This window comes from Lipophrys pholis (assembly GCF_963383615.2).
Source record: "Lipophrys pholis genome assembly, chromosome: 12".
Taxonomy (NCBI): Eukaryota; Metazoa; Chordata; class Actinopteri; order Blenniiformes; family Blenniidae; genus Lipophrys; species Lipophrys pholis.
This window is the reverse complement of record NC_137641.1, coordinates 24590037-24616517: the sequence shown is the minus strand read 5'-3', so window position 1 is coordinate 24616517 and position 26481 is coordinate 24590037. Positions and strand designations below refer to the sequence as shown.

The window sequence follows — 26481 nt, the reverse complement described above, 5'->3', positions numbered from 1 at the left end:
AGGAATGGAGGTGTAGGAACAGAAAGAAAAGAAAAACACGATCTTAGATTTGGTGCGGGGTCATGCACAGACATTGCAAGTGCTCTCGAACAATGAAGAAAGCGTATTCAAACGAACTGAAGTTACATACATAGGAATTCTCGGCGAATAGTGATTTATTCATTTATACTTTTTAAGCCATAAACACTTGGCAGAGTGCTACAAAATTAGCGAGGATGAGATGACGGGAGTCTGAAACTTGAATTACGAGAGCGATTGCGAGATGAATTCACTGTAAATGAACTGTTAATTAAAAATAAAGTAATAAAATAATACAAATAATTTAGAGGCACGTGGAAATTCCCTTAAAGTTACAGTAGTTATAAAGCCCTTAACTACAGGGACTCAAAGTGCCGTACACAAGGCGAATAACAAAATATAACAAATAAATAAAAACCCTTCATAACTATCAGAAATGCTTTTGTCAGTATCTCAATGAAGCCAGATCTGTTGTTACAACCCATTATTCTTCCCCTTAATTGAATGTGGCACTCAGCATTTATGTGTTTTAGCTGGTTGGAGTGAAGCTAATTTAAACCTACTTTATGTACGACTGGGCACTTAGTTTTACAGCAATGCATCATATTTTATGAGCTTATTATGCTTCTTTTTAAACTCTTAATCAGCAAAGTAACTAGAAAATGTTAAATACATGGAGTGGAGTTAACTGTGCAATATTGTTCTCTGACATGTAGTGCGGTAGAAATAAATTGCAGCGTTCAGTACAAACCCCCTTCATTTGCTGCGTCGACTTGTTTTTCAACCCGGATATGAAGGATCGTGGCGTCGCGTGCAGGATTCTGGGAGAATATGGTGGATGGACCCCAGTTCAGCCCTCCAGGGGGTCCTCAAATGCGAAATTTTGTACACTCCAAGTATAAATGCATTAATCTGGTGAAGTGATTGTGACAGTGTTAAAAGTGATTTTTTTAAAGGCCCCAATAGAACAATTGACAGCATATAAATAAAATAAATAAATATTAGCTCCTGAAAAGAACCATATATGTTAACACTAAATGCAGCAATTGTGTAACAGCACAAACAAAACAAAGCTATAAACGGCAACCACGTTGATGGTATTGTAGTTTTGGAGAAGCTGATTTGGTGCAGTAATTAGTTCCTCAAATGAAAACTGATATAGTTGATTGTGTGGCACCACAATCTGGGGAACTGACTGGAGATAAAAGACGCTTTGCCCGCACAATAGGGTGAATACAGAAGTGCGTTTATTGAGACAAATTCAAAAAAATGTTAAGAAAAATGTAGTATATTTTCAAGTGAGATGCATTTCAGTTAAAATCTTGTTCGTAGAGTAAACATGTTGTTTCAAAGAAAGGGGGGGGGGGGGGGGGGGGGGACATGATTGTTAATTTACTCTTTTCAAAGAGAGCTATGGATTAAAGAAATATCAGTTATTACATTATTATAACATACATGGTATAGGTTTTAATCGCATTAATCTAGCAAACTAACTGCTTTGCAGCAAGGGTTGGGACACTGTGATGGGACATAGTAGATAATAATCACCCCCCACATGCTTAAAGTAAAAGCTTTGGGTTTTATTGAGACAGTTCAGTTCATATCTGGTACCCTGCCTGTACAGTGACTTTCAAAACAAGAGAGAATATGGTGGACTGACACAAGCTCAGTAATTAATAGTTTCCTGAGAATAAAATGTTCATAATCCAGTGAAACAATTTGGTTAGGGTGACTCGTAGTAAAATATTATTCACTGAAAGTAAAAGGCAAACATATTGATGTGGATTTATTGAGACACCACGGTGGGATAAATCAGATTATAATGACCTGTCGGCTCAATAATTTATGGTTCTTCAAAAAAAATGTATAGAATTCCATGTTAAACGCATCAATTTGGTTAACTGTCTGGAAGTAAATGATGATTTTCTGAAGGCAGTGAGATAAATCCCAAATGTTTTGGATAAAAAAAAAAGAAGAAATAAACCTCTAAAGTGAGTCTCAGTAATGTTCTTAACACAGAGAAAGCATGATGAAGAAACTTCCTCAAGTTGTAAGAGAAGGTTTTATTACCAGTGCTATTTACATAGAAATAATACAGCCTTGTCCCCTTTACCCCCCCGACACACACACACACACACACACACACACACACACACACACACTTTTGTATCCAAGAATATCTCCATCCATCAGCAATAAGACACATTCTTTCTAGATCACGTACAATGTCCAAAGGAAACACAAATCATCTCAAAACAATACTTGAAGCAGAGCAAACTCATTGTGTCCTATCAGCGGAACATTAAGCGTTGTGATGTGTCCGTGTGAAATGTTGTATTTGATGAGTAAAAATCAGCAATGGTGGGATGGAAAATGTTTTTGCTTTACTTCAAAATGATTTCTTCAAAAGGGCCGGATCTTCAAACCGCAGCCCCGGTGACACTTGGCCATGATCTTTTGGAGTATTTCTTTGGGAATTAGAATTTGTCCTCTAAATTACAAAGATGCTCATCTGTACACAGGCGGACTTTGCTGTGCTTTGAGTCGTTTTTTTTATTTTTTTTTTATTTTTTTTTTAATGCTGGCGTTCATTGAAAACGTGGCCACTAGATGGCAACGAGTGCCTCGGAGCAGACAGCAGTAATGTCACAGATGTTGTCTGCCCCCTCTTTTGTTTTCTCTCTTTAGAGGAAGGAGACCTCAGCTGTTGAAGGACATTCTCCATTATGGGTTCAATGTTCTTTTGAAAATCATTTCCATTAAAACATGTTTTTTAAAAGGGACAGTAACAAAGGGAAGGTCAGGTGAAGCAGTGTGCGGAGCAGAACTATCAGGGCCGCCTGGATGGGTGTGAGATTTGTGTGTGCGTGTGTTCGTGTGGGTACAAGTGTCTGTATAATTGTACGTCCAATGTTTTGAATAATGGTATAGGCGGCCTCCTTTTAGGCTGTGATCAAGAACGCTTTGTGTGCATTAAGGGATGTAAAGCTGAGACTCCTGCTGGAGAAAGTCAGCGCAGTGCCAGAGGTGTGTGTCTGTGTGTGCGTGTGTGTGTGTGTGGGTGTGTATCAGTGGTAGCAGCAGCAGCCTTTGATTTGACATATTGTTTGACACAAAATGTATAAAATGAGCAACGTTTTTTGACAAAACATATCCCGTTTTGGTCGTGACGGACGTGCTTATACAGTATATATATGAACATTAAAGTGTGTATCAAAGCGGGTCCCTTGTCTTCCTGTAATACTGACTCGTATCAACTTAAAAGAAACAACAGAACAAATAGTGATATTGCTTTAAAGCAAAAACGGAAGTGAAGAGAAATTAAGAAAAAAGATATTGAACATGTCCCCTTTGGCATGACTCTAACGTGTTCCTACAGCATTAGAAGACACCTTCGTTGACAGCAAGGGGAAGGCGAGAAGCATTTTTGCTGGGTGGAATCACAATTTCATGTTTGTTTGATGTGTGGTATTTTAACGTTTCAAGTCCAGTTATCCAGGAAGGGATATGCTTTGGAGTGTCTACTGGGCAGCAACTTTTTCCTGCAAGCGATCCCACTCTGTTTCCATCAACGGTGAAAATCAGTGCGTGATTTTAAAAAGTCCTCCGATAGAAATTTCATCTATACTTTTCACTCAACATTTTTTTTTTTGTTTGTTTTGTTTTTGTCTTTTTTGTGTTGATTCATCTCCTGAATTAACTGGGCATTCCGCCCTGCGAATGGTCCCTGTGTTTATCTTTGTCCTTTACCAGGCTGTGGTTTCTCCCATCTCCTGGCCTTGGTGGGACATTGGGGCGCTGTAGCTGGAGTTACTGGCCAAGGAGAATGGAGGACTGGGCCCGCCCCCGTACGCCTCCCCGGGGACGGGCTGCAGGGAGCTCGGTAATCCCGGCTCTGGACTCGGGGTTTCCGCGTGGGAGATCATGTCCGTGAACCTTTGGTCGTCTGAGGGGTGGTGGCCCGATCCCTCCATGGCTCCGGGGCCGGAGCCCAGGATGTAGGGGGACTCGGCTGGAGACTGGGCCTGTGAGGACGGAGGGCCGTGGGGGAAGAAGTCATAGTTGCTCGCTGGTCCATAATAGTCGCCTTGGTATTCTATGGAGAGGACAGGAAAATGCATGATGGGGTTAGACTTTCCATCCGCTTTGAATACACATAAAACATTCACAGTTCCCCAGAGCAGAGTGCGGTTATACACACAGCTCCACCCCTTCCTAAGTGGTGAAATTGATCATGTCCAATTTCCAACCAACCGGTCTCCAACAGCCTCATTTGAGTGTATAAACAACTCCACACCTCTCCACCTCAGTTCTCTCGCATTTTTACACAGTGCATTCATCTCCTGCTCTCATTCAGCTCCCAGCCATGCGTGCGCCGCGATGGATTCCCCTGCTGAAACTTCTGGATTTGGATGAGGAATTCCAAAATGAGATTTCCAGCCTCCCCGCAGCCCTGCCAGGCCCTGTCAGCTGCATCCCTCTGTCAGGTCTGATGCAGCTTCCAGCGCCTCACTGGGCTGTGGTTATTCCCTGAGCTGCGCCGATCACTCAGCCACATTCACACCTTTCAATTCAGCAGAGGATACATATACAAAATCTCTTCATGAGCGTTTCTTAATAATTTTTTTTGTGTTATCTGGTGACTTTTTATTGGAGATTTTGTCTGACCAACTGTCTGAGAAAGATGGAAAGTCTGGCGACTTCTATACATTCATGGCGTCTTTCTTTACCCTTTATCTCACGTTTATCATTCATTTATTATTGCAGAAATCATGAATGATGGACATGTTTTACACCACTACCTGCCATTTAAATACCAAAGCTGATTGAAGAGAAAACGTCTCGGTGTATCAAACAATCTATTTCACCCATAAGAAATATACTTGACTCAAAGAATAGAAATAACAGCTCGAAATGTTTTTCCAAAAGTTTAGATTTGACTGCTATGGCTAGAATTTAAAAAAAAGTACACGTTGGATAAATAATTCTATTTTTACATTTTTTCTTCTTTTTGAAAATGTCAAGTGTAATGAGAGTCAGATTATTTTTTTAAATAAAATAAATAAGCTCTAGTTCAAAAACCAAGAGTATAACAGACACATGTACAAGCTATATATACATATGTAAAGAAGAACCACATCTATCATATTAAAAGATAAGGCCCTTGTATTTTTTTTAATTATAAAAAAACAAACAAAAAAAACAAATCCAGATTCATTGGTCAAATTATTCATGTTTTACATAAACAAACAAACAAACAAACAAACAAACAAACAAATTCCAAGCATGCCGTTCCCCCCAGAGAATACCAATATCATCAAGAAACACACTTGGAGCAGCACTAACTATCTGTTTTGTGCAAATAATTTGAATCTCAATTCTGACACAAAAAGTCATCATTGCAGCTAGAGAAGAAATGTCAGGTATCAGCATCAATAAACCTGTAAACTTAAAAAAAAACTTAAGTGTTGGACTGAAATAAACTAACTTACCTCAAACTGTATCGGTTACAACTCAACCAATTAAAACTCCAGAGCAAAGTTTTGCAACCCAAAAAGACCTTATTTTCCCTGTAAAATTTCCCTTCACTTTTGACTTACTGTATATTTTGTCGTTTGCTTCAAAGTGATGCAGCAAACAAACAGAAATGAAAGGAAGAGAGAAAAACTGACAGATTAATACTTTAATCCGTCCCCAAACGTGTAACTTTCACCGGAATTCCCACAGAAAATCTGACACTGACTGGCATGTTTATCCCCCGACAACGTTTCCTGCCTCATTCTCATTTATGAATCTTCAATGAAATATTGTTCCTGCTGCTGAGCTGCATTGAAACAAATGGAAGCCTTTTTATTGTCTGCATGACTATCAATTATTGAAGTTACCGGTTTTTACGAGGTGCTTTCTTATTTTGGTCAATAGCTGATCAACTTTTGAAAATAGCGAATGATCTGAAAGCATTAACTAATAAGGCAGACTACAGATTAAAAAATGATGAATGAGTGAATGGACACGATGAGGAAGCGATCAACGTGTGTTTATGGTAAAGCTTTTGTAATCTACGGCAATATTTTGTCTGTCAATCAAGCCTGTAGCTGCTGCTTTCAAGAGACTTTTCCCAACGAATAAACTCCCGGACGGATTATTTTAGCTCAGCTGCCTGCAAACAACTAGAGTATCTCTGTCCAATGTGACCTTCTGCCCAAAGTATGCAGCCAGTGGATTAGCTATTTGTCTGATATCAACTCTGTCCTTTCCTTTTATTCCTTACTATCCTTTAACTCTTGACTGGTACAGTAAAAAAAAAAAAGCCCTCACCTTTGAGTCGGCATGGCTTTCTTTGGCATTTCTGGGTTTTTCTCTAAAAAAAGAGCCACGAAGCTATGTTGTAATTGGCGCTATATAAATAAAAATAATTTAAATGTAATCGAGCAGTGGTTAACTTGAAAACAACAGTTGCCTCCTGCTGTTCTCACGTTCGCAAACACGCCCACAGTTGCCAGTAGGACCTGCTGACAGGTGAAAACCAAAAACTGACTTCAATGTGAAACACATAACCCGAGGCCTGACATCGAGGACGGTCGGATCTATGATGCCGCAATTGCACAATATTGTGTGATTTTCGCGGATCCGACGAGCTCCTGAAGGTATCCGAGGGTGTGTTCACACATGTCACGTTCGGTCCGATTAAAGCAAACCCCCGGGGCAACTGCGATCTTTGTTTAGAGACGTGTGAAACAAGCAGAGTTCGAAAAACAGCTCTCAGACAACTTCCTGACAAACTCTAATGTTTGGGCTGACACTGACGCCCCGGCTGTTCAAAATCCCACAGCGATCATCCAAAATTGTGTTGCCAAGAAAGCAGCATTGTTGCCAAGATAGCTGCATCGTATGTTTCCTTCACGCGTTTAGTGAGCACAAAGCCAGTCTTCCTTTGTAACTTGGGTCTAGTGTCTGGGTGAGGAGCCACTGAACTATCAGCTTGTTAGAGTTAAAATTCTTTAAGCCAGCAACTGCAAATAAACTGTGATGGTCAGACTCACTAGATGTTTCTTTCTCCCTGTGCACAGAACACTACATACTCAGCTAAGTCTGGATTATTTTCTTTTTGGGGCGCGTTTCGCATTGTCAAAAAAAAAAAAGAAGAAAAAAATCATTGTTGCTATATACTGAGGTGTTATAGCCGAGAGAGGAAATCCCATTTTAACGTTCATTGATCCATCTATCTTCTATTCTCTTTTTTTTTCTTCGGGTCGCCGGATCATCAGAGAACCAACAGATACAATCACTCATGCACACCCTCACATACAGTCAGTTTCGGGGCACTCATTAATCATAAAATAGGACTGTGGCAGGAAGGCAGGGATGCTGAATGGACATCAGAAGAACATGGAAACTTCACACAGAAAGGCTCTAATGCACCATGAGGCATGCTGGATATATTCCCCACCCACAAACTTTGAGTTGCGCTTTGCTGGTAAATCAGCTCTTTACTCAGTGGAGTTTTGGAGGAAGTTGACCATTAAATCAGCTAATTGAAAGGACAAACTCAGTAAAACAACTGCCTGGAAATAGACTTAGACAATCACTGATACAGTTACCAAACTCTGAATAAAAACCCCCAACATATTTAACAAAAGGCTGATCTAATCTTGAAATAGTCAGTTAAAAAGACATTCACTTTACTATTATTCTTTTTTTTTTTTACAGAGCGGCACCTGAACGTAACCACAGCCACTCAAATGGCAAACAGACTTTTGTAGTGCTGATATGGCTGAATTCCAGCTGCGAACTTTCCACCATATTCGCGGAGTAAACCGTTCTCCGAAGCTATATTTCACGAAATTGTTTATCGTAAAGAAAAAGCAAAAAAAAAAAGCAGCCATAACAAGATCCATTCACGCCACATGTAGCCAATTATTTTGTACACTGTTTGCATCCATTAACAATTACAAGCCTCCGCCTGCCTTCTGCTTCACACCACTTCGAGTTCCTCGTTCCTTATCCCCTCAGTTAAATCCATTCTGTTGCAGCGCCACCTTGAACTGAGATCGATGGCAGACTTTATCCCGGTGCCCCAGATGTTGCGCTAGCGTTTCTCCACTCGCTGCCATATGTTCCTCTCACTCCTATTTCAGCCCAAACGCAGAGGAACCAGGAACTAACAGGTTAGACATCCAGAAATCCGCCGCCCGGTTATAACACCTATATTTTATTTGCGGTCTTTTGGCGAGAGAAATGACGGCAGATGACATGACTTTCACAAACAAGCTAATTATTTGGTCTCACAAAACAGAACGGGCCCCTGCTAGTTCAGGCGACCTTGAGGATGAAGCAAGAAGCCTGTATTGTGCTTGCATGCGTGTTTGAAAGGAGGAGGAGGAGGAGGAGGAGGGATTGGGAGAGGTAGGGGTGGGTGTTGAGGGGAGTGATAGCTCTGCAAACTATAATTACACTCACACATGCAGACACACCGTGCCACACACAGGCATTCCTCCCTCCAAACAGAGTCTGAGGAGCAGCGAGCTCAGATGAAGGCGAGCAGGCCGGCCAGAGACACCGTCGCCACCGCCGCCGCTTCCGCCGCCGCTGCACAAAAGGGTGTGAATAGCATCGTGCAAAGAAAGCACGAGAGATGAGAGTGAGGGATGAAGGTTTCCTCTGTTTTCCCCTCCCACTCCCTGCGTTGCAGCCTTGACGGCCTCGGTTTTATTGTATCCTCAATGCCGGGGCTCTTCAAGTAGACGCGCAGGAGCTTTATAGAAACCACAGCTCTCAGACTGTCCATCAAAAAACAAACCGCCGATATATATACACAAATGGCAGGTGCACCTGTGTTTTTCCTCCAGTTGATATTGTGTCGGCGCCGTGTTGCTGCCTCCCGCCAACCTCCTTTTGTCTCAGTATTATTTTTCCTTAATGCAAGGGAGCAGCTTTTGTCAAGGGGACTTCACGAGGCTTTTTTTTTTTTTTTCTTCTCTCTCTTCTCTTTTTTTGAAAGAATATTGATTCCATATCGATTCACCCACTGGAGATTCTCTTCCAGCGGCACACGTGATCAGAAAGGAAAACAGCTTATCATCTCATCCGCAGTTCATATTCACTTGTGGAAACCAGCCGTGTCCTGCATGAAACCTCCCGCCACACCGACCGACACTTTTCAAGATCGAACCTGCAAATTTCTCCTGAATTCCACCCTTGTTTGACGGAGGCTTTGAAATGGCAGGAAAATGTTATTTTGACCCCCTTTTAAACAGCTGACAAATCTAAAGCCGTGACTGTGTTATTTGCTATAAATCTGGGGTGTTGAACATATTTTAAGTTCAGGGTCTACATATAACGGCGCATTTTGTTCTCAACTGAGCCGTGCCGGTAACATGATAGATTGACCTAAACTAGTTTTCCCTTTAATACAAAAAGACATGATGAAAATGGTCGTTTGGTGCACTTTTTATTTTTTTTTAGCAGCTAAATCTGTTATAAACAATGTAAAAACCTTCTCCTGAAAACAAGTAATTGAAAGGTCCACCTTGCCAGAGGGTTTCTGATCAGACCAAAGCCTCTCTTTGCATATTTTTCCCCACAAACTCAGCCTTAGTATGACTTTAATAGTAATGCTATTCCGGAGGTAGCTAGTTTTCATTGCTACTTTCTCTGCTGCATCATCGATTTTTCCGATGTGATTATTGTGGCCCGGTGACGTGCAGGCAGGGTAGGCAGTGTCTACCCAAGGCTGAATTGAAATGAATTAAATATTCGTTTTGATTATTTGTTTTAATTATAATAAAATCAACTGTTCGTACTTTCGTGTCAGTTTGCGCCGCAATAATGTTGTTGTTAGTGTTGTGTTGTGCTTTTGTTGCTTAGTTCGTGTAGTTAGTTGATCTAGTTTAGTTTAGTTTAATATTTGGAAGTTGGCAACCAGGAGTGAAGAGGGTTTTCTGTGTCATGTGATCCGGCCATGGTGTTCCTGTTTGTTCTGTCAAATTAAAACCCTTTGCTGGTTGCAGTCAGTTTGTAGGGAAAAGCAGTTTAATTTATTAATACTACGACCTATCGCTGTTGTTGCCATCTGCTATTCAGTTGTGGATCTCAGTGTTGTTCTCTGCTCTTGCTTTAAAAGTGTGACCCCGAGCAGTCTGCAGTCCCCCCCCCCCCATGGGCCAAATGTTTGACACTATAAATGTTACAGTCCTTTATAACAAATTTGTATTTTTTTCCACAATAAACTGACTATAAGCATTGATGGGCAACTTCTACAGGTATGCAGGGCCACCATAACTTGAAACTCGCCACCACAGGGCCAAAAAATGACTTAGTGGGTGGTAAATGTTTGACAATTAGAATAGAATTGTCATTTAATCCTGAGGATACTGAGTACATCAGGTCCAGATATGGTTAAAATAACATCCCTCCTTCTTTAACCTGTGAATCAACTGGCGTGTTCATTTTTGGAAACTGGTTCACGAGGTTAGTGGATTCCGCTCATTTAATTCTCTCCGTAACAAAACAAAGCCCCTTTCCTGGGAACTGCGTCTGTCAACCCAGTGACCAACCACCGCAAATCACAGCAAGCCACATTTCAGAGGCATCAGCGATTGGAGGAGGGAAGGCTGATTGGCAGGTCATGATTGTGGTGTTGCCACTATCATTGCTTCAACCAGGTAGGATTAGTATAATTCAGTCAATTAGTGGTAATCAAGTGAGTAAAGCTTTATATATGGACCAAGTGGATTGTCATTTCATTGACTGGCGCTGGCAGTAAAGACAGCGAGGTCACCGAGGATCCATGTGATGTGCAGTTAGGCGCCACAGTAGTTCTTTGAAGATGAACGCTAGACTGGGCAGGATTTCTTTAAATACTAAACAATATGATGCAACCCACAGCATTCTGTATCCAAGGTTTACATTCTTACATATCTCTACATATAGCTTGCAACTGCTGAACTGGTTACATACATGCATATTTTAACCAGGTAAATATGTAAAATCTGTGTTTATATTACATTAACCTCTAAAACAAATATGTGTTTTAGAGAAATAAATATTAGTTTTATCATCCAATCATGTCTTTATTATTATGAGTCTCTTCTTTTCAATGTTTTCCACATGAATGTAGAGAAAAAGAAAACACAACTATCTAACACATACTAGCAAAACGTAAAAAGTTTTAAAAATAGTTAAATAGACCTGGAGTCGCTTAGAGTTGTGAGTGTGGTCGATTTGTTAACCCAAATTCTGGCAGTTTGATTAATGTTTGATTGAAGCGGGAATGAAGCACAGACCAAACACAGATAAGAGCTTCAGAAGCAGCAGCGTTGAGGTCTGACACAGCAGCTCTGCAGCACATGTTTTCATCAAGCAAATATACATAGAAATATGAAGTGTAGAACCGAAGTTTGAGTAATTTGGGTTTTCCCACTATAAGAAGTAGCCAAGTATATGTTGCAAGTTGTCTTGATGAGTTGAGATGACCCGTGGAAAAAGAGCAGGTTCAAAGTCTAATCATTATATATAGATATAAATACGAATATGAACCATAAAAGTCTTGTTTTACAACTTTGGTCGTGACCTGGGAACGGCACCACGAGACTGTAACACACTCAGACTTTGTCCCTTTGAGGAAAATACGCAATGTCAAGTCAGCATGAAGCCCCATCTTCAATAAAACTACTGAGACACAGATTTTCTTATGCAGATGAGCTGAAGATTCTAAATAATACCGGTGTGTCGAATGATCAGAAACAAACACATTCAAGGCAAATTAACATGATTTCTGTTGAATAAAAAACTGTTTCGTTCTACTTTTTAACCCCCCAAATTCGTCTTATTCTTATTCAGGTTTTCTGTCTTGACAAAAAGCATAAATAAAAGAGTAAACAACCAGACTTTGCTTGGATGTTACACTATGTTTGTATTTTTTTGTCCTCTTTTGTACACCAGCTTGTTGTGGACATAGTTATTGCGTTCTTGAGAAAAGAATTACAACTTTTTCAGAAAGAAGGTGATCTCTAAAGATTTACCGCAGATTAGAGGAGGAAATCAACGAATATTAGAGTTTAGAGCTCCTGTTTCTGAAGCTCTCTTCTCTCTAAACATGTCAGACGTCACTCTTCCTTCACTCCGCATTATTATTCCAAAGGGTCTTTACTATCCTCAACTTTCCTCCGCTCCTGCTTTCGCCGAGTGCAGCAGTTTCCAGTGGCACCTTGTTGAATAACAGCACCCGTTGGTGTCAATCTGGGTCTCGACTGATTGAGTTTGGGTATCATATCCATCATCCTTTCCTTGACACAACCATATATATCCAAGCTTTGGACCAATACTGATGTCACTCTAGTATGTTTCTTCAGAGGCTAGATTCAATCCAAAAAAGTGTTAATAGAAAAACAAAAACAAACCAAAAAAATTCCACTTTTTTTTTTCTATTTTTCTATTGTTTTTCTTTTTTTATTCAAATTTTAGCTTGTTGTATACATATTTGTTTTTATCATTTATTAAGCAATAAACTTTTCCTAATGAGTGAGCCTTAGTTGAGATTGGTAAAATGTTATTGCAGAATATTTTAAGAACTATAAGAGTTTGTGTAGAAAAAAACACCAAAACTCCTTTTGTAAGGTTTTCTGTTCTGTAAGCTAAATATGTGTTTTTATAAAACCTTATGTGATTTTATACTTTTAGACCTGTTCAGACACCGTTTCTTCATTATTTAAGGTAAAAATTTGCATTGTGGCTGAATTGGAAATGACTTTTGAAGATTTAAACTAAAAAGTAGTGCAAGAGTCTAACAAATGCTTTTATGTCGAGCTCATTTTCATGATGTTCCCTCTTCCAAAAGACTATAAACAACCTATACAGACTTCAAACTATAAGGTGAATATATTTTTTGTATAGTATTGTGCTATTGTTGTTCTTTTCAAATGGCTTGCTTCAGTTACAGGTGTTTTTCGGGAAGAAAATATTAAGATAGGAAGACTGTACATTATCCTCTAATAATTCCTGTGATTTTATGAAAGAGTTTCAGAAACAGAACTTTGCTGAAAGAGACGGAGACTCAGAAGTAAAATCCCAATTTGAGTTAAATCAAAGTGGATCTGATGCCAAATGTTACAATTAGTGTTACATTAAATTGCTCTTTGCATTTCTTTTTTTTTTTTTCCCCAATAAACAACAGATAAATCATATTTATTCAATCATTAGAAATGTGTGTGTGTTTGTTTGTTGAGGTTGTTATCTGTCATCATCTTTGGACACTTCTCCGCTGTGTTTCGTGCAAACTGATCTGAACGCAACTAACAATCATAACCTGTTGAGGGGGGGGGGTCATAACTTTAACCCTTCATGATTCAAACTACAGACACACAGGAGCGAGGGTGCGTTTCCAAAGCAGAGTACCTCCAAGAAACGTTGGTGTTTACAGTTGCTATTTTGAGGTTTTCTAAAATAACAGATGAATCAACGTGACTTGTGTCTTTTGAGCTAAAATTCACACCATGCCTTAAGTATGTCACCCATGCTACATTCACTGTCTGACTGAAATACATTTGCTTTTGCTTTTTTTGTTCTTCCTCGCAGTGCTGCTTGTGACAATAGGTTTAATTTACTCTTGAAAGCTCTGACTCACAAAGTTGTGTTTGGATCGGTTAACAAAAGCTGCATAGCCTCTTTATGCAGCTTCTAATGAGATCCTGACTGTAGTGAGCTGAAGGTTCAACTTAAACACGAAGTGAGCCTGGTGAATGTCCACAGCAACTACACTAGCCTTGAGAGATACTATACTGTAATGTTGTGTGCGTGTGTGCGTGTGTGTGCGTGTGTGTGCGTGTGTGCGCGTGTGTGCGCGTGTGTGCGCGTGTGTGTGTGTGTGTGTGTGTGTGTGTGTAAAGGTTATCCTGTGATTTTAACTGATTAAGGTCCATTTCAAATAAGTATTTTGCAGAAGAATAACAAAATTACAACAAGTAAGATAGATAGATAGATATGATCAGTGTAATTTTAGTATGACTGCATTGGCTTATAATGTAATGTATGTGTTAGCATATGCCATTTGAAAATAATAGATGATATCAATCAATCAATCAATCAATCAATCAATCAATCAATCAATCAATCAATCAATCAATCAACACAACAAATAAGGCTGCTTGCAGAGTTTTCCCTCCACTCAAGATGTTCTCTTTTTGTAAATGATGAGAAATGCATATCAATCAATGCTGATGTTTGTAGATGTGTTGTTGTTGTTTTTTCTATCAATAATTTACATATAACTTACCCCTCTCCCAACCTTTCTCAATATGGGGTTGTAATTGTTTGTGTCCATCTTGATTGCAGTGTGTGTGTGTGTGTGTGTGTGTGTGTGTGTGTGTGTGTGTGTGTGTGTGTGTGTGTGTGTGTGTGTGTGTGTGTGTGTGTGTGTGTGTGTGTGTGTGTGTGTGTGTGTGTGTGAATGAAGAAGAGTAATATGCTCTATTGTCTGCCCCCTACACTGATTGATGTCATTTAATAGAATGTAAAGTATATAAAGTGAGGTTTAGCAGAGCTGTGTGGACTTTTCCATCCACACTGGAGACGAGTGCAGGCTGCTGATGTTTTGGAGGAGCCTGGGCGCCAGTACATAATGACTTTAGTAATACGTGTAAAACAGAGGAAAATACACCTGAAGCCGACTGAATGGGATTTGGATGGATCATTAATTTGTTCAAAAGAACGAGCAAAACCAAGGAAAACCGAGAATTTAATATATGCTTGAGAATTTGACCGTGCTCTAGGTTGGGGGAAGTAACTACCTCACAATGTAAATGTTTACCTTAACTCACATTTTCCTCATTCATCACGTGATCGCTGACTCTCTCTGATGACAAAAATGTGCTTAAATCTCCGTGTCCTATATTTCAGTATTTAGTCATGAATATTTTTATCATGGAAGTATTGTGAAATATCATTTTAGAGCCAATCTCTCCCCCTTGCCGCTGGAGTTACAGCAGATATATAATGTTTATGTCATCTTCTTGCAGCCTGATAGTGCACCTTCTATAGCTGTCAGCCTCGCTCGGTGCTGCAATTCAGTCGCGCATTTTCGAAGGCGAGCGTAAACCAGAATACAGCCATTACATTTGCTCCATACGAGCACATTAATATTGCACAGGGTAAAGAACCTACAGGCATGGGTGATGTAGTGTATTTAACAAGGCAGCAAAAAAAAAAAAAAAGAAAAACGTGAGCTAAATGTGTATTGTCACAGCAGTATTCCCTTACCTCCATAGTAGCCGTAGGCACCCGGTCCTAAAATATCTGGGTCCTCCAGCCTGCCTCCGAGTGGCCTCATCCTCCTCGGGCCCCTGAAGAAAGCGTGCCGCCGGGCCCCGAGGGCACTCAGCTGCTTCATCCGTCGCTCTTTGGATCTTCTGTTCTGGAACCAAACCTGTGACGAACCACCGGGTCACAGTTATTAGCTGATCTCAGCAGCTCATGAAGGATTTAATTTAAAGTTTGCATTTGTCTTTTTCTTTTTTTTTTCTTTCTTTTTTTTATATCCACCAGTCACTCCTTTCAGCGCTCAGCTTAAAGATTAAAGTCTACAAACCAGCACAAGTCACTTAAGAGTTGGATTTTGCACACACCCACACACACACACACACACACACACACACACACACACACACACACACACACACACACACACACACACACACACACACACACACACACACACACACACACACACACACACACACACACACACACACACACACACACACACACACACACACACACACACACACACAAAAAAACACATGAAGCAGAACTGATAGGAAGTCAAAAATATATTAATATGAATGCACTCATCCCCTAAGCTCACTTCGTTGATCTATTTCACTTCATGCTCACCGTTACAGAGTTTGTGTTGAAGCCACAATTCATAGCAAATTTTCAAACGCCGCCATTGACTCGAATTTTATTTTTCATCTTTCAGGTGGCTCTCATTCAAAAAGTGAAAACTATTTCTTACAAATGACAAGAAGTACTTGCCGCTGGCCTATTGTGATCCCGCGCCTCTGATACCTCTGCACCTGTTTTGAACTGTATTTACTTGATCACAATTAGTCGTGCCCTCTCTCAGTTTTGAATAAATTGAGCTGTGAATTCTCAAAGCTCAGCATTGTGAACGGCTCAACCAACTCCGAATGTTGAACTATGAAACATGCCGTGAACAGAAAAAAAGGATAAAAACTGAAGGATTGTGTAACAGAATCTGCATTTTAACACCATACTTTAGTGCTGGAGGATGAAGTCGGATATTAGGAGAAGCACAAAGATGCAGATTAACATTTTGTAGTCATGTAGATGCTTCCCAGTGATGTAATATCACCCAAGCACACTCCGGTGCAAGCTTAAGTAAACTGTAGATCAGAGTGTCTTCACAATTAAATAAGCTTTCTTTAAGTAGGGACAAAGGAGGATTTAGAAAGTGCAAAAACGACACGCCATATGGAAGAATGCCTTTGCATTATGAGCCCATAACACATCTTGTTTCGCCTTTGCATCGCTTCTGCATAATGATGTATGTTCACACCAGCCGGGCTACACCAGAGGCAGAATCCCACTGTGCTACAGATTAACAAAAACACACATACATGCAAAGAAAGAGGAAGGAAAAAAAAAAAAAAAAAGACAAAAAAAAAAACAAAACAGCTAAAACCACTTAGGCTCTGCTCTCTGTGCTCCAGCAGCAAAAGCAACACCTGCTTATTGAGAACAATCATCTAACTGTAGGCCACATTTTTATGGAAATGCTTTTGCTTCCCTTGAGAGAGCGTTGCTTAGGGATTACATACAGACGCTGGAGAAGCAGCGTGGCTCACAGGGCTCCCCGCGTTGAGAGCAATGGTATTTAACACACACTGAACGAGGAGGAAGGTGACGAAACACAGCCTCCATTTTGGCTCCGAGCTACGCACAGGAGGGTGGGGTGTGGGAGTCAGCAGTTGGTAGGGGGTGTGGGGGTGGGGGGGAGATCAAGGACAGACTGACTGACTGACTGACTGACTGACTGGGTGAGTTATTGATCAGCAGGCTGATTGACTGATTGATTGGGCTGGGTTCACACACACACACACACACACACACACACACACACACACACACACACACACACACACACACACACACACACACACACACACACTGTGTATGTTTGCGTGTGTGATATAGGCAGTGGGAAAGCAGGCTGCAAGTGAGTAAGAGCGGAGAGGTGGGAAAAGGGGAGGGTGGTATGTAAATCTGTGAAATCAGCGATAATTACAGTGAGTGCACAAAAAGCCACATCACAGTTGGCAGAGATGGTGCTAATCATCCTGACACAGTCTGCACCCAGACACCGCCTCTCTCTGTGTGTGTGTGTGTGTGTGTGTGTGTGTGTGTGTGTGTGTGTGTGTGTGTGTGTGTGTGTGTGTGTGTGTGAATGAAAAGACAGACACCACACAGTCAGAGTGAGATAGACACAGAGAGGTCCAGAGCTGTTTACGCTTGTGTGTCATTGCACAACATGTTTGTATCTGGGGTTCCTATTGCAATTTGGCAAAACACAAAGCCAACCTTACACTAATTTCAGGGCCGTGCCATGTGGGTTATTACTGAAATAAACACCTGTCTGCACAAATCAAAACTCCTCTGTATAAAACCATAACATTTGCTACATCTGTGCACCAATAAATTGAATTATTGGAATTTTGAGACAAAGTGATTCTGTTGGTTTTAAAAAATAATGTGATTTGAAAAGAATCCCTTTTTAAAGCCCACATTGTAAATATCAAGGATATATGACTTTAGAGAATGAATTAATGGTTGTTTTTTGTCATTTCATTACATAAATAAACAAAGCATGGCTTCAAGATGTGAATTTAACATTAAATACAAACATACGCTCTTCTGAATCTGTTTAATTAGCCATTAGACTGTTCTTTTTTTTATTATTGTAGTGAACACGTTAAAATGCAAATACCCTCTCTTTGTTACCTGTGCAAGGGCAGTTATTATCGTTTTATAATTACCACTTAAATAAAATATGGGCCTAATAAAAGCACACAACATGTGACTACCCAAATTCGGATCTATACCCTGCTAATAGTCCACATCATGTTTTGACATCTCTCTAATAGATAATGGGGTCTTTCAATTAAACGTCTGCGCGTTTCAGTAAAATTAAAGGGTAATTTCACTGATTTATAATCCGTCATTTGTGTGTAATTTGTCTTTGTCTGTGTGGATCCCCCCCCCCCCCCCCCCCCCCCTCCTGTGACCACAGCAGCACTGGAGCCGGGTCTTACCTGGATGACCCGCATGTTCAGACCCGTTTCCTGCGCCAGCTGCTCTCGGATGTGTCGGGTCGGCTTCGGCGTGGCCACAAAAGCCGCCTTTAACGTTTCCAGCTGCTTGGCCTTGATGGTGGTCCGGGGCCCCCGCCTCTTGGTGCCCGAGTTCTGCTCCTCATTCTCAATATTGTTCGTTTCCTTATCTGAGGACGTGGAATTGTCCGTCTCCTTTATGTCGTCCTGTATTGGGTCCTGCAGATCCGGTGATAAACTCCTATCTGTACACGACGACACTGTGAGGGTGGGGTGGGGTGGGGGGGACAAAACAAAAAACAAAAAACAAAACAAGAGGAAGGTCACGATCCGAAATGTCAAGAAGGAGGAAGAGGAGGAGGAGGAGAGTCCTGGTTTAATGAGTCCTTGGGCGCACAGAGGAGTATGCGTCCAAAATACGCAATAAACGTTTAGAATTTTTTTTTTTAAATAAAAATAATTAACCAGCAAAGAATTCGATTTTCAATGCATTTTTGAACCCATGTGGAAAGATTATTTTGCCATTTAAAAAATTAGGTTTTGTTCATTTTAGTGACACAATTTGAACTCAAGTTTTATGTAAATAGCGACAAAAAACGCACAAAAAGTGAAACAAATAAATCTTAAAAAAAAAAAAAATATGTTACCCATGCTGCCGATTAATGCTGTAATTTAACAAATACATTATCATATATAAATGTAGGAGTTCCTTAAAACCAGGAGACCATGAAGCCCTCAGTACGAGTCGCTGCTGTCCTCCAGACTTTTTTTCCTCTTCTTCTTTTTTTTTTTTTGTATAATATGAGAATGAAGTGGGAAAGGGGGATGACAAACCCACTCGTCCCAGTGGACCCTGACGTACAATAACAGAAAGCAATTGCTCTGTAGGAGGTAAATATTGAAACTATTCGATCTCACAAGACTGTGAAACGTTCTCCGTGGACCACTGAAGACGACCAACAAAGCATTTTTTACACATGTCGCTTTGGTCCCGATTGGCATTTTATTAATACGATTTGTAGATTAAAAATAAAATTATTTATCCATATACGTTATTGATAGTGAAACTTAAATTCAAGGATTTCATTCAAAGGAATCCAAGAAGATTCAAGAAAAAAAAAAAAAAAGACGCACAAGTCCATTATTATCGGTCGCTTACCTGAGTTTAAGTTGACTTCTTTGATGGCTCCGGAGCTCAAATAATCTTCTTTGCACACAAACTTGTTTTCGTCTATCACATAGAGTTCCTCTCCCGTGGACAGCTGCTTGTTACACACCATGCAGGTGAAGCAGTTCAGATGAAACACCTTGCTGCGGGCTTTACGCACCAAGTCGTTTGGAGAGATTCCCTGCAGACAGCCCGCGCATTTTGTGCCAAACCGCCTGGATGAAAACGGAAAAATATCACTGTAAGTTTTGTATTTAATAAGAAGAAAATAAAATGTTTCCTCCTCCGACCACTCATCTGTACAAAGAAATGACTGCATATTGACGCGTGGGCCTCCTTTGAAATAACTTTAAAAATAAAATTTGACCATATGGTCAGAAACCACGTGGATGTTTTTTTTTACCAAACAACAAAAATATTAAAATTACCAATATTGTGATGGACTAATGAGAATAAAGACATCGAACTGTAGTGCCAATAACGTATCAACAGCGAAATCTGTAAAAGTAATAATAATAATAATAACAATAATAATAATAATAATAATAATAATAATAATAATAATAATAATAATAATAATAATAATTAAAAAAAATCTTTACTGTTTGAGCTTCTATAAAATGAGTAGCCCAATTTATTATTTTAATGAAGTAATAAGTAAATAAATATTTAGAACAAGCTTTCACTTCCCCGGTATAACAGCAGTATTCAGAATGACGGTGAAACTAATAAAATGATATAATAAAAAAAAAAGGGGGGGGGGGGCTTTTTTTAAGTGGAGGTGAAAAAAAACGGTAATTTTGATGGAGGTACTCTGACAATAACCCCACGCAAAACGTATTAGTGACAATCAACACATTGTTGCCAAGGATATATTATAGGATTAGGCAGAGTAGGAGCATCTTAGCGTGAAAATCTTCTCTTAATCCATATTCACCCGCTTAAATACTGGGTGGGAAGACTCATCAATTTGATACACAAATAGACCACAAATAATTTCAGTTGAATCCCCCCTCGATGGTTTGACAACGTGCGTTTGCGTGCAGGAGAGAAGTAGAGAAGTGGGAGGAGGTGTTTGTTTTTTTGTTTTTGCTCTTGAAATGAGTGAGAGAAAAATGCGTTCGGGTGGTGTTTACAGTTTTTTTTTTTTTTTTTTTAAGGGGGTGGGGGTGGGGGTGGCATCACCTGCTCTGATGCCCCCCCCACCCCCCACCCCCCCACCCACCCACCCCACCCCCTGCATATGAAGAGTTTAAGAAGATACTGGAGGTTCACACTGGGCTTATACCTGGTTTTTGGCTCGGCCCTGTCGGGGGTGCAGAGCTCGAGCCCTCCAAGGCAGGCACTCGTTTGTGTTTGGAGGAGCATTGTTTTAACACTAATGTAGGCTTGTCTCTCCATTTGCAATGGTATCGCTTCACTGTCCCCCCCCCCCCCCCCCCCCCCCCCCCCCCCCCCCCCCCCCCCCCCTCCTCTTTCACATGCATGGCCAAGCCTCCCCCCCAGCGAAAAGGGCACAGCTCTACTTACACAACAAATGGACACATTAGGGTGATTACTGTTTCGCCTGGCTAATGGCTGGCCATTTAAATCCACTGCTTGATGGGACCTGCGGTAATATGATGGCCAAGGCCGAGCAAGGCCAATAATAGCCGGTCCCAACAAAAGGCTGATGTGTCTTACATGTCATTAGACAATTTGAGGGGAAAATAACTCACACATACACATGAAAATGATGCTAAGAGGCATACAGGGACTTCACTTATCACTCAATTACCTGAAACACTTTTTGGGCATTGTGAACCGGTTAACAGTCTAATGGCTATTTGTGGGTTTTTAAATAAAAAAAAGTGTGGAGCTGAAAATAGATTTAGGGAAAAAAAAAAAAAGAAGCTAATCACTCAATACACGTGGGTACACAATTAAATAAAAAATGGTGGACGTCTTTTGTTTTATTGTTTAGGACCTAATTAAAGGCCAAACGCTCCATCTGCCCATTGTGTTTTACAAAACAAATCGATATCGACGAATTGTGTTATTCAATTTTGATGTAAATAATTTCTAAATTCTAACTTTTAGACATAATTTACCATTTTGGACCAACTCATATCCACTTGGTGATTGATAATAGTGATCTAATGTGAAAATCTAAAACCCCGAACCTACTGATTCTAACTTTATGCTTGAGTTTGTAAACGAAAATAATATTTGTTTCTTCTCATTTTCTGTTTGACTATAAGAAATCCTATTTACTCCACGGGAATCATTTTTTTTTCCTTCGTCTCAAAAAAAAAAAAAAAAAAAAAAAAAAAAGTGGCGTTAAGACGTATTTTCTTGTGAATGCTGGAAACAAGAGCACAGTTTCGGCGAACTCTGCATCCGGACTCTGAGTTTACCTGAAAAAGTCCATTTTGCAATAGAGCTTCCCGTCTCTGGAGAAGCACTTCTCGGTGAGGTTGCAGTTGCAGTCGCAGCACTGGACGCACTTGGCGTGCCAGGCTCTGTCCAGCACGTTGAGGAGGAAGCGGTCCAGGATGGGCCGTTCGCACCCGGCACAGTGGACCATCATGTCGCCGGCCTGCAGGACGCCGAGAGCCGACCTCCCCGCACGGACTGCGCTGCTCGGACTGGGGCACCCCGGCTCTACGGGGAACAACGTCTTGGCTCCGGGGAGGTGCGCTGTCAGGCGGAAAAAAAAACTGTTGCAAGGGGGAGACCCTTCGCGATGAAAATGTAGAGAAGTGACAATCCTCGGGAAGTCGTTATAGTCCTGGTCCTGTTTGGCTCCTGTCCTGCTACTTGTCACAATCCACAATCCAGAGCAAAGAGGAGGAGAAAATTTCAGCTGCACCAGCTGGTGGACTGCGTAACAGACAAACTAGACATCTTTTTCTCAGGAACACAGTTATAAAATCATTTTTTCAGACGTGTTTATTTCAAATTATTCATCCCCTCGTTCATGCTTTGTTTTGGGTCCAGTATTTTCCTTCGGGCTCAACTCACGTCCCCACTTTCACGTCGCTGTGCCTGGGTTATCACGAGGTTTTGCCAGCGCGACGCTCATCCTGCGCGCAGATTGGACGACGCCCTCGTTAATTCCCGTGCCAGGAGAGCCAATCACAGAGCAGTTGTTATGGTTACACGTCCATAGCTGTAGCCTCCGAGCGCACCCGGAGCGCACGACGCGCGCACAAGAAATACCTGGGCCGTGGATGGAGCGCGCGCTTCCAGTGGCGCCGATAGAGGCCAGCCGGCGCGCTGAGGGCTTCACGGTGAGGTCACGCAGGCACCACTGGGGAAATATAGAAGAAAATGCATCAGCTGCAGGTTAGACTGCGCGCCTCAGAACCATTCTGCCACATTCATGTCGGATCTTACACCTGGAAATCCACAAGAAAAACCTTGTGAGGGTTAGGAAATACCTGCACAACGGGCGCGGCGCTGCCACCGAAATGAATCTGAATACATGTATTGGGAGTGGGAGTAGCCGAACAAGGGCTAATGCTACACAAGCCTTATTATAATGGCCCGGTGACAAAACGCTCCTGCAGCACAGTGTGGCTGCGCGGGGCGGCCAGGGGGGGCCGCGGGGCCTTTTCTCATGCAGAAAGCTATTTACAGGGAAATGCGATGGATTAACTGGAGCTCATCAATAGGGAAAAGCCTGGTCACCCGGTGCTTTAACAGAGTGGCCACCAATCGAAGGGAATTTCAATATTTACCAACTGCCTAGTTTTGTTAGTTGCAGTTAAACAAACACGCACAAGCGCTAATTCGCCTGAGCGAGGCGTTTTAAAAGCATTTTCTCACTTTCTTTAAGGGTGATTCATATGGATGACATTAGGTGTCAATCTTGACTCATTTTGTCGAATTGGAGGTTATTCGAGAAACCATTTGGAAAGGTGAAGAAAAACAACAGAGGCCCCATTAACACACAAAGAAATCTATCTATCTATCTATCTATCTATCTATCTATCTATCTATCTATCTATCTATCTATCTATCTATCTATCTATCCATCTATCCATCTATCCATCTATCTATCTATCTATCTATCTATCTATCTATCTATCTATCTATCTATCTATCTATCTATCTATCTATCTATCTATCTATCTATCTATCTATCTATCTATCTATCTATCTATCTATCTATGGAGGTAAACAACGTTGATAATGTCGCAATGAATGAAAAAATAGAAACATGATCTAAGTAAAAAATGTATTTATAATTTTTTTTACACGTGGTTTTTAAAACAAAAACAATTATTCAATGAGAAAAATGTTCCTATAACTTAATAGCAACTTAAGTAAAAAGGTACAAGGGATAAAGGAAAACAGGTATACTACCATGCTCTTTCTTTCTTTCTTTCTTTCTTTCTTTCTTTCTTTCTTTCTTTCTTTCTTTCTTTCTTTCTGGTTTACCCTCTGTTTACTGACATGCTAAACTGTTAACATTATTGCTGCACCACGATCATTAGAGGGATTCTCCGCTACAACACTGGGGTATAATTAAGTGTTTTCCTATCAAAATAACGTGCAGATTTGTCCTAAATGCAGCAGCGGGTTAAGATGGCAGTTTTGGGTCTTTTGTAGACACAAGGTTGCATTATTTTCCCCAATTACCCCAGCTCCAAAACACAGCGACCTTTAGTCTGTAAAAATAAGAGAAAAGACCAGGATAGATCAAGAGAGAGAGCTTGAGGAGGGGTAGACAAAAAAAGAAAGAAAGAAAGAAAGAAAGAAAGCCCACGGTGGGAAAAAGAGCATGTGAGGCAAATGCATCCTGGAACCTCTTGTTTGAATGGAGCTATGTTTTGCATCCACATAAAGAATAAGAAAAAAAGAAGAAAGAAATAAAGTGGGTTGGCTGGGATGGTGGGTTGTTTTATGCTGTTCTGCTTTCCTGCTCACACACTGAGCAACACATCCTTACCTGTAGAGAGAGAAGAGGGAACTGTCCATGGTACCAAAGGCACGAAGCACCAAGGACAGCAACAGGCTTTCTTCCTTTCACCGAGAAACTTACATTATATTGGTCACAATCAGCGTGTGTGTGTATCATGTGGACACCATATGCATTTTAAATGGGTTCTTTTTACTTGCTTGTCAATTGAGGGACAGGTTCTTACTTATTTGAACATACCATGCAAATATCAGATATAATGTCACTTAGATAATGAGGAAAACTAAAAATCTGTGGTCTTTTTTAAACTTCGGAGACATTCCTTCAACACTACATATCCCTTGAATTAAAACAAGAAAATGCAAAGTGTGGATCAATTACCCACCTTGGAATGCATTTGAAGTTTCAAAGCATCCAGAGCTTGCTCATGAATTTCGGCCTTATCTTTTCTGTATGAAACATATTTTTAGAGAATGCTTCTCAGAGGCTTAAGTGATGAAGGATGGATTATTGTCATTGAGCGTGTGAAATAAAGATCAGAAAGCCTTCGAGTTCAGTAAAAGTCATGAAGGAGGAACTCATAAAGGAATCCAAATCGCCCTCAAATCATTTGAGAACATTTTTACGAGCCGTTTCATAAAAAACATTCTTATTTATTTTTATTGATTTATTTTGCGTGCTTGTTTTTTTTTTTTTTTTTTTTTTTTTTAAAGAATGGAAACTTTGTTAGTACACCACAACTGTTTTCAAGAGCGTAAACAACACGTAGCCTTTTTTCAAGGACCAACATATGAAGTGGTTTGAGCATCAGTCCCCTTTTCTTTACTAAGAGGTCTTTATGAAACATCTCTGCAGTGCAGTGCAGCATCTCTGTCTCTCACTCTATGTATTTTTATATATATATTTTTTAATTTATAATGTACAGGGAGCAAAGGCGGCAGTGATTTAAACAACACAAGCAGCGTCTGCAAACCCTGAACCTTTGGTTTTTCCTCCGCTGCAAGTTTGTACAAAATGCACACACACAGAATGGCAGAAAAACATTTTTAAAACAAGCAAGTATTAATTCTCTGTTGATGTTGCCTAGTGTTTGCTGTGCATAGGGAGCTAAAATAAAGCCTGATCGGGAAAAAAAAAAAGCAGCAGTGAATAGAAACATAAATCGGGGGGAAAAAAAGTGCATAGATATGATATGAGACATGGAGGGAAACAAGAAATCTGCCCCCATACCCCAAATTCACCCCCCACCTTCCCTGCGCCTCTCTCCTCCACTCTGCACCGTGACAGCCCAGACACCTGAGCAGACCGACTCTTCTCCTTGCCTCCTCCCTCCCCTGCAGCCGCCATGCGGTGTCACCCCAACCCCAAAGGCGTGCACACACACACACACGAACATACGTGCTTGCACACATGCACACACAAGACCACCTCCAGGGCCCCTCTTTGGCAGGGCCAGTCCCAAGGGAGAGGTTAGTATGATGGATGTCTGATTGGTAGCCCTCCCTTAGGGCCTCCCTCTCCGTCACCTCTCTGCGCTCTGAATTAAAAGGCCGTTTGTCTCCTCTGAGTCCTCAGCTGTAGAGCGCCGGCCTGCAATTTCACAGCACTCAGAGAGAGAGGGAGACCATTACAGAGGAGGTTGTCAGGGGAGCCATCAGAGCCCGGACACGCCTGAGGGACTCTCTCTTTCCCCTCTATCTTCTCTGCTCCCGTCTCCTACTGCTCAGCACCACCAACACCTCTATCCCACTGGAGGCAGCCAACCCTGCGTTCACAAATATATAAATATTCAAGGCCTCGGTTACATTCAAGCATGCATGCACCTATATGCATATAGCCAGCATTTCACACACCTTGCATCTCATACCTATTATTCTCATTTCACATTGAATTATATAAAACAGCTGCCGAAGAGAGGGGGAAAACAACATGTTTATATTCATGTTTATAAGCAACCTATTGGATTCGGTGCGGCTTTACTTGATGTGAAAGGTTCTATTACTCCTAAGCCCATGTTACATAAATACTGATGTATAGATCAGTGA

General features: G+C 40.9%; 1 protein-coding gene across 1 annotated transcript; it reads right to left on the bottom strand.

Annotated features, from left to right (window-relative positions):
- Positions 1 to 3764: 3764 nt before the first annotated feature.
- On the bottom strand, positions 3765 to 22099 carry lhx5 (LIM homeobox 5; the record flags this gene model as incomplete). Its single annotated transcript, XM_080476959.1, has 5 exons — positions 3765 to 4114; positions 15274 to 15439; positions 18345 to 18622; positions 19522 to 19745; positions 21927 to 22099. The coding sequence occupies 5 exons, from the start codon at positions 22097 to 22099 to the stop codon at positions 3765 to 3767; spliced, it is 1191 nt and encodes a 396-aa protein (XP_080333085.1).
- Between the last annotated feature and the right edge of the window lie 4382 nt (positions 22100 to 26481).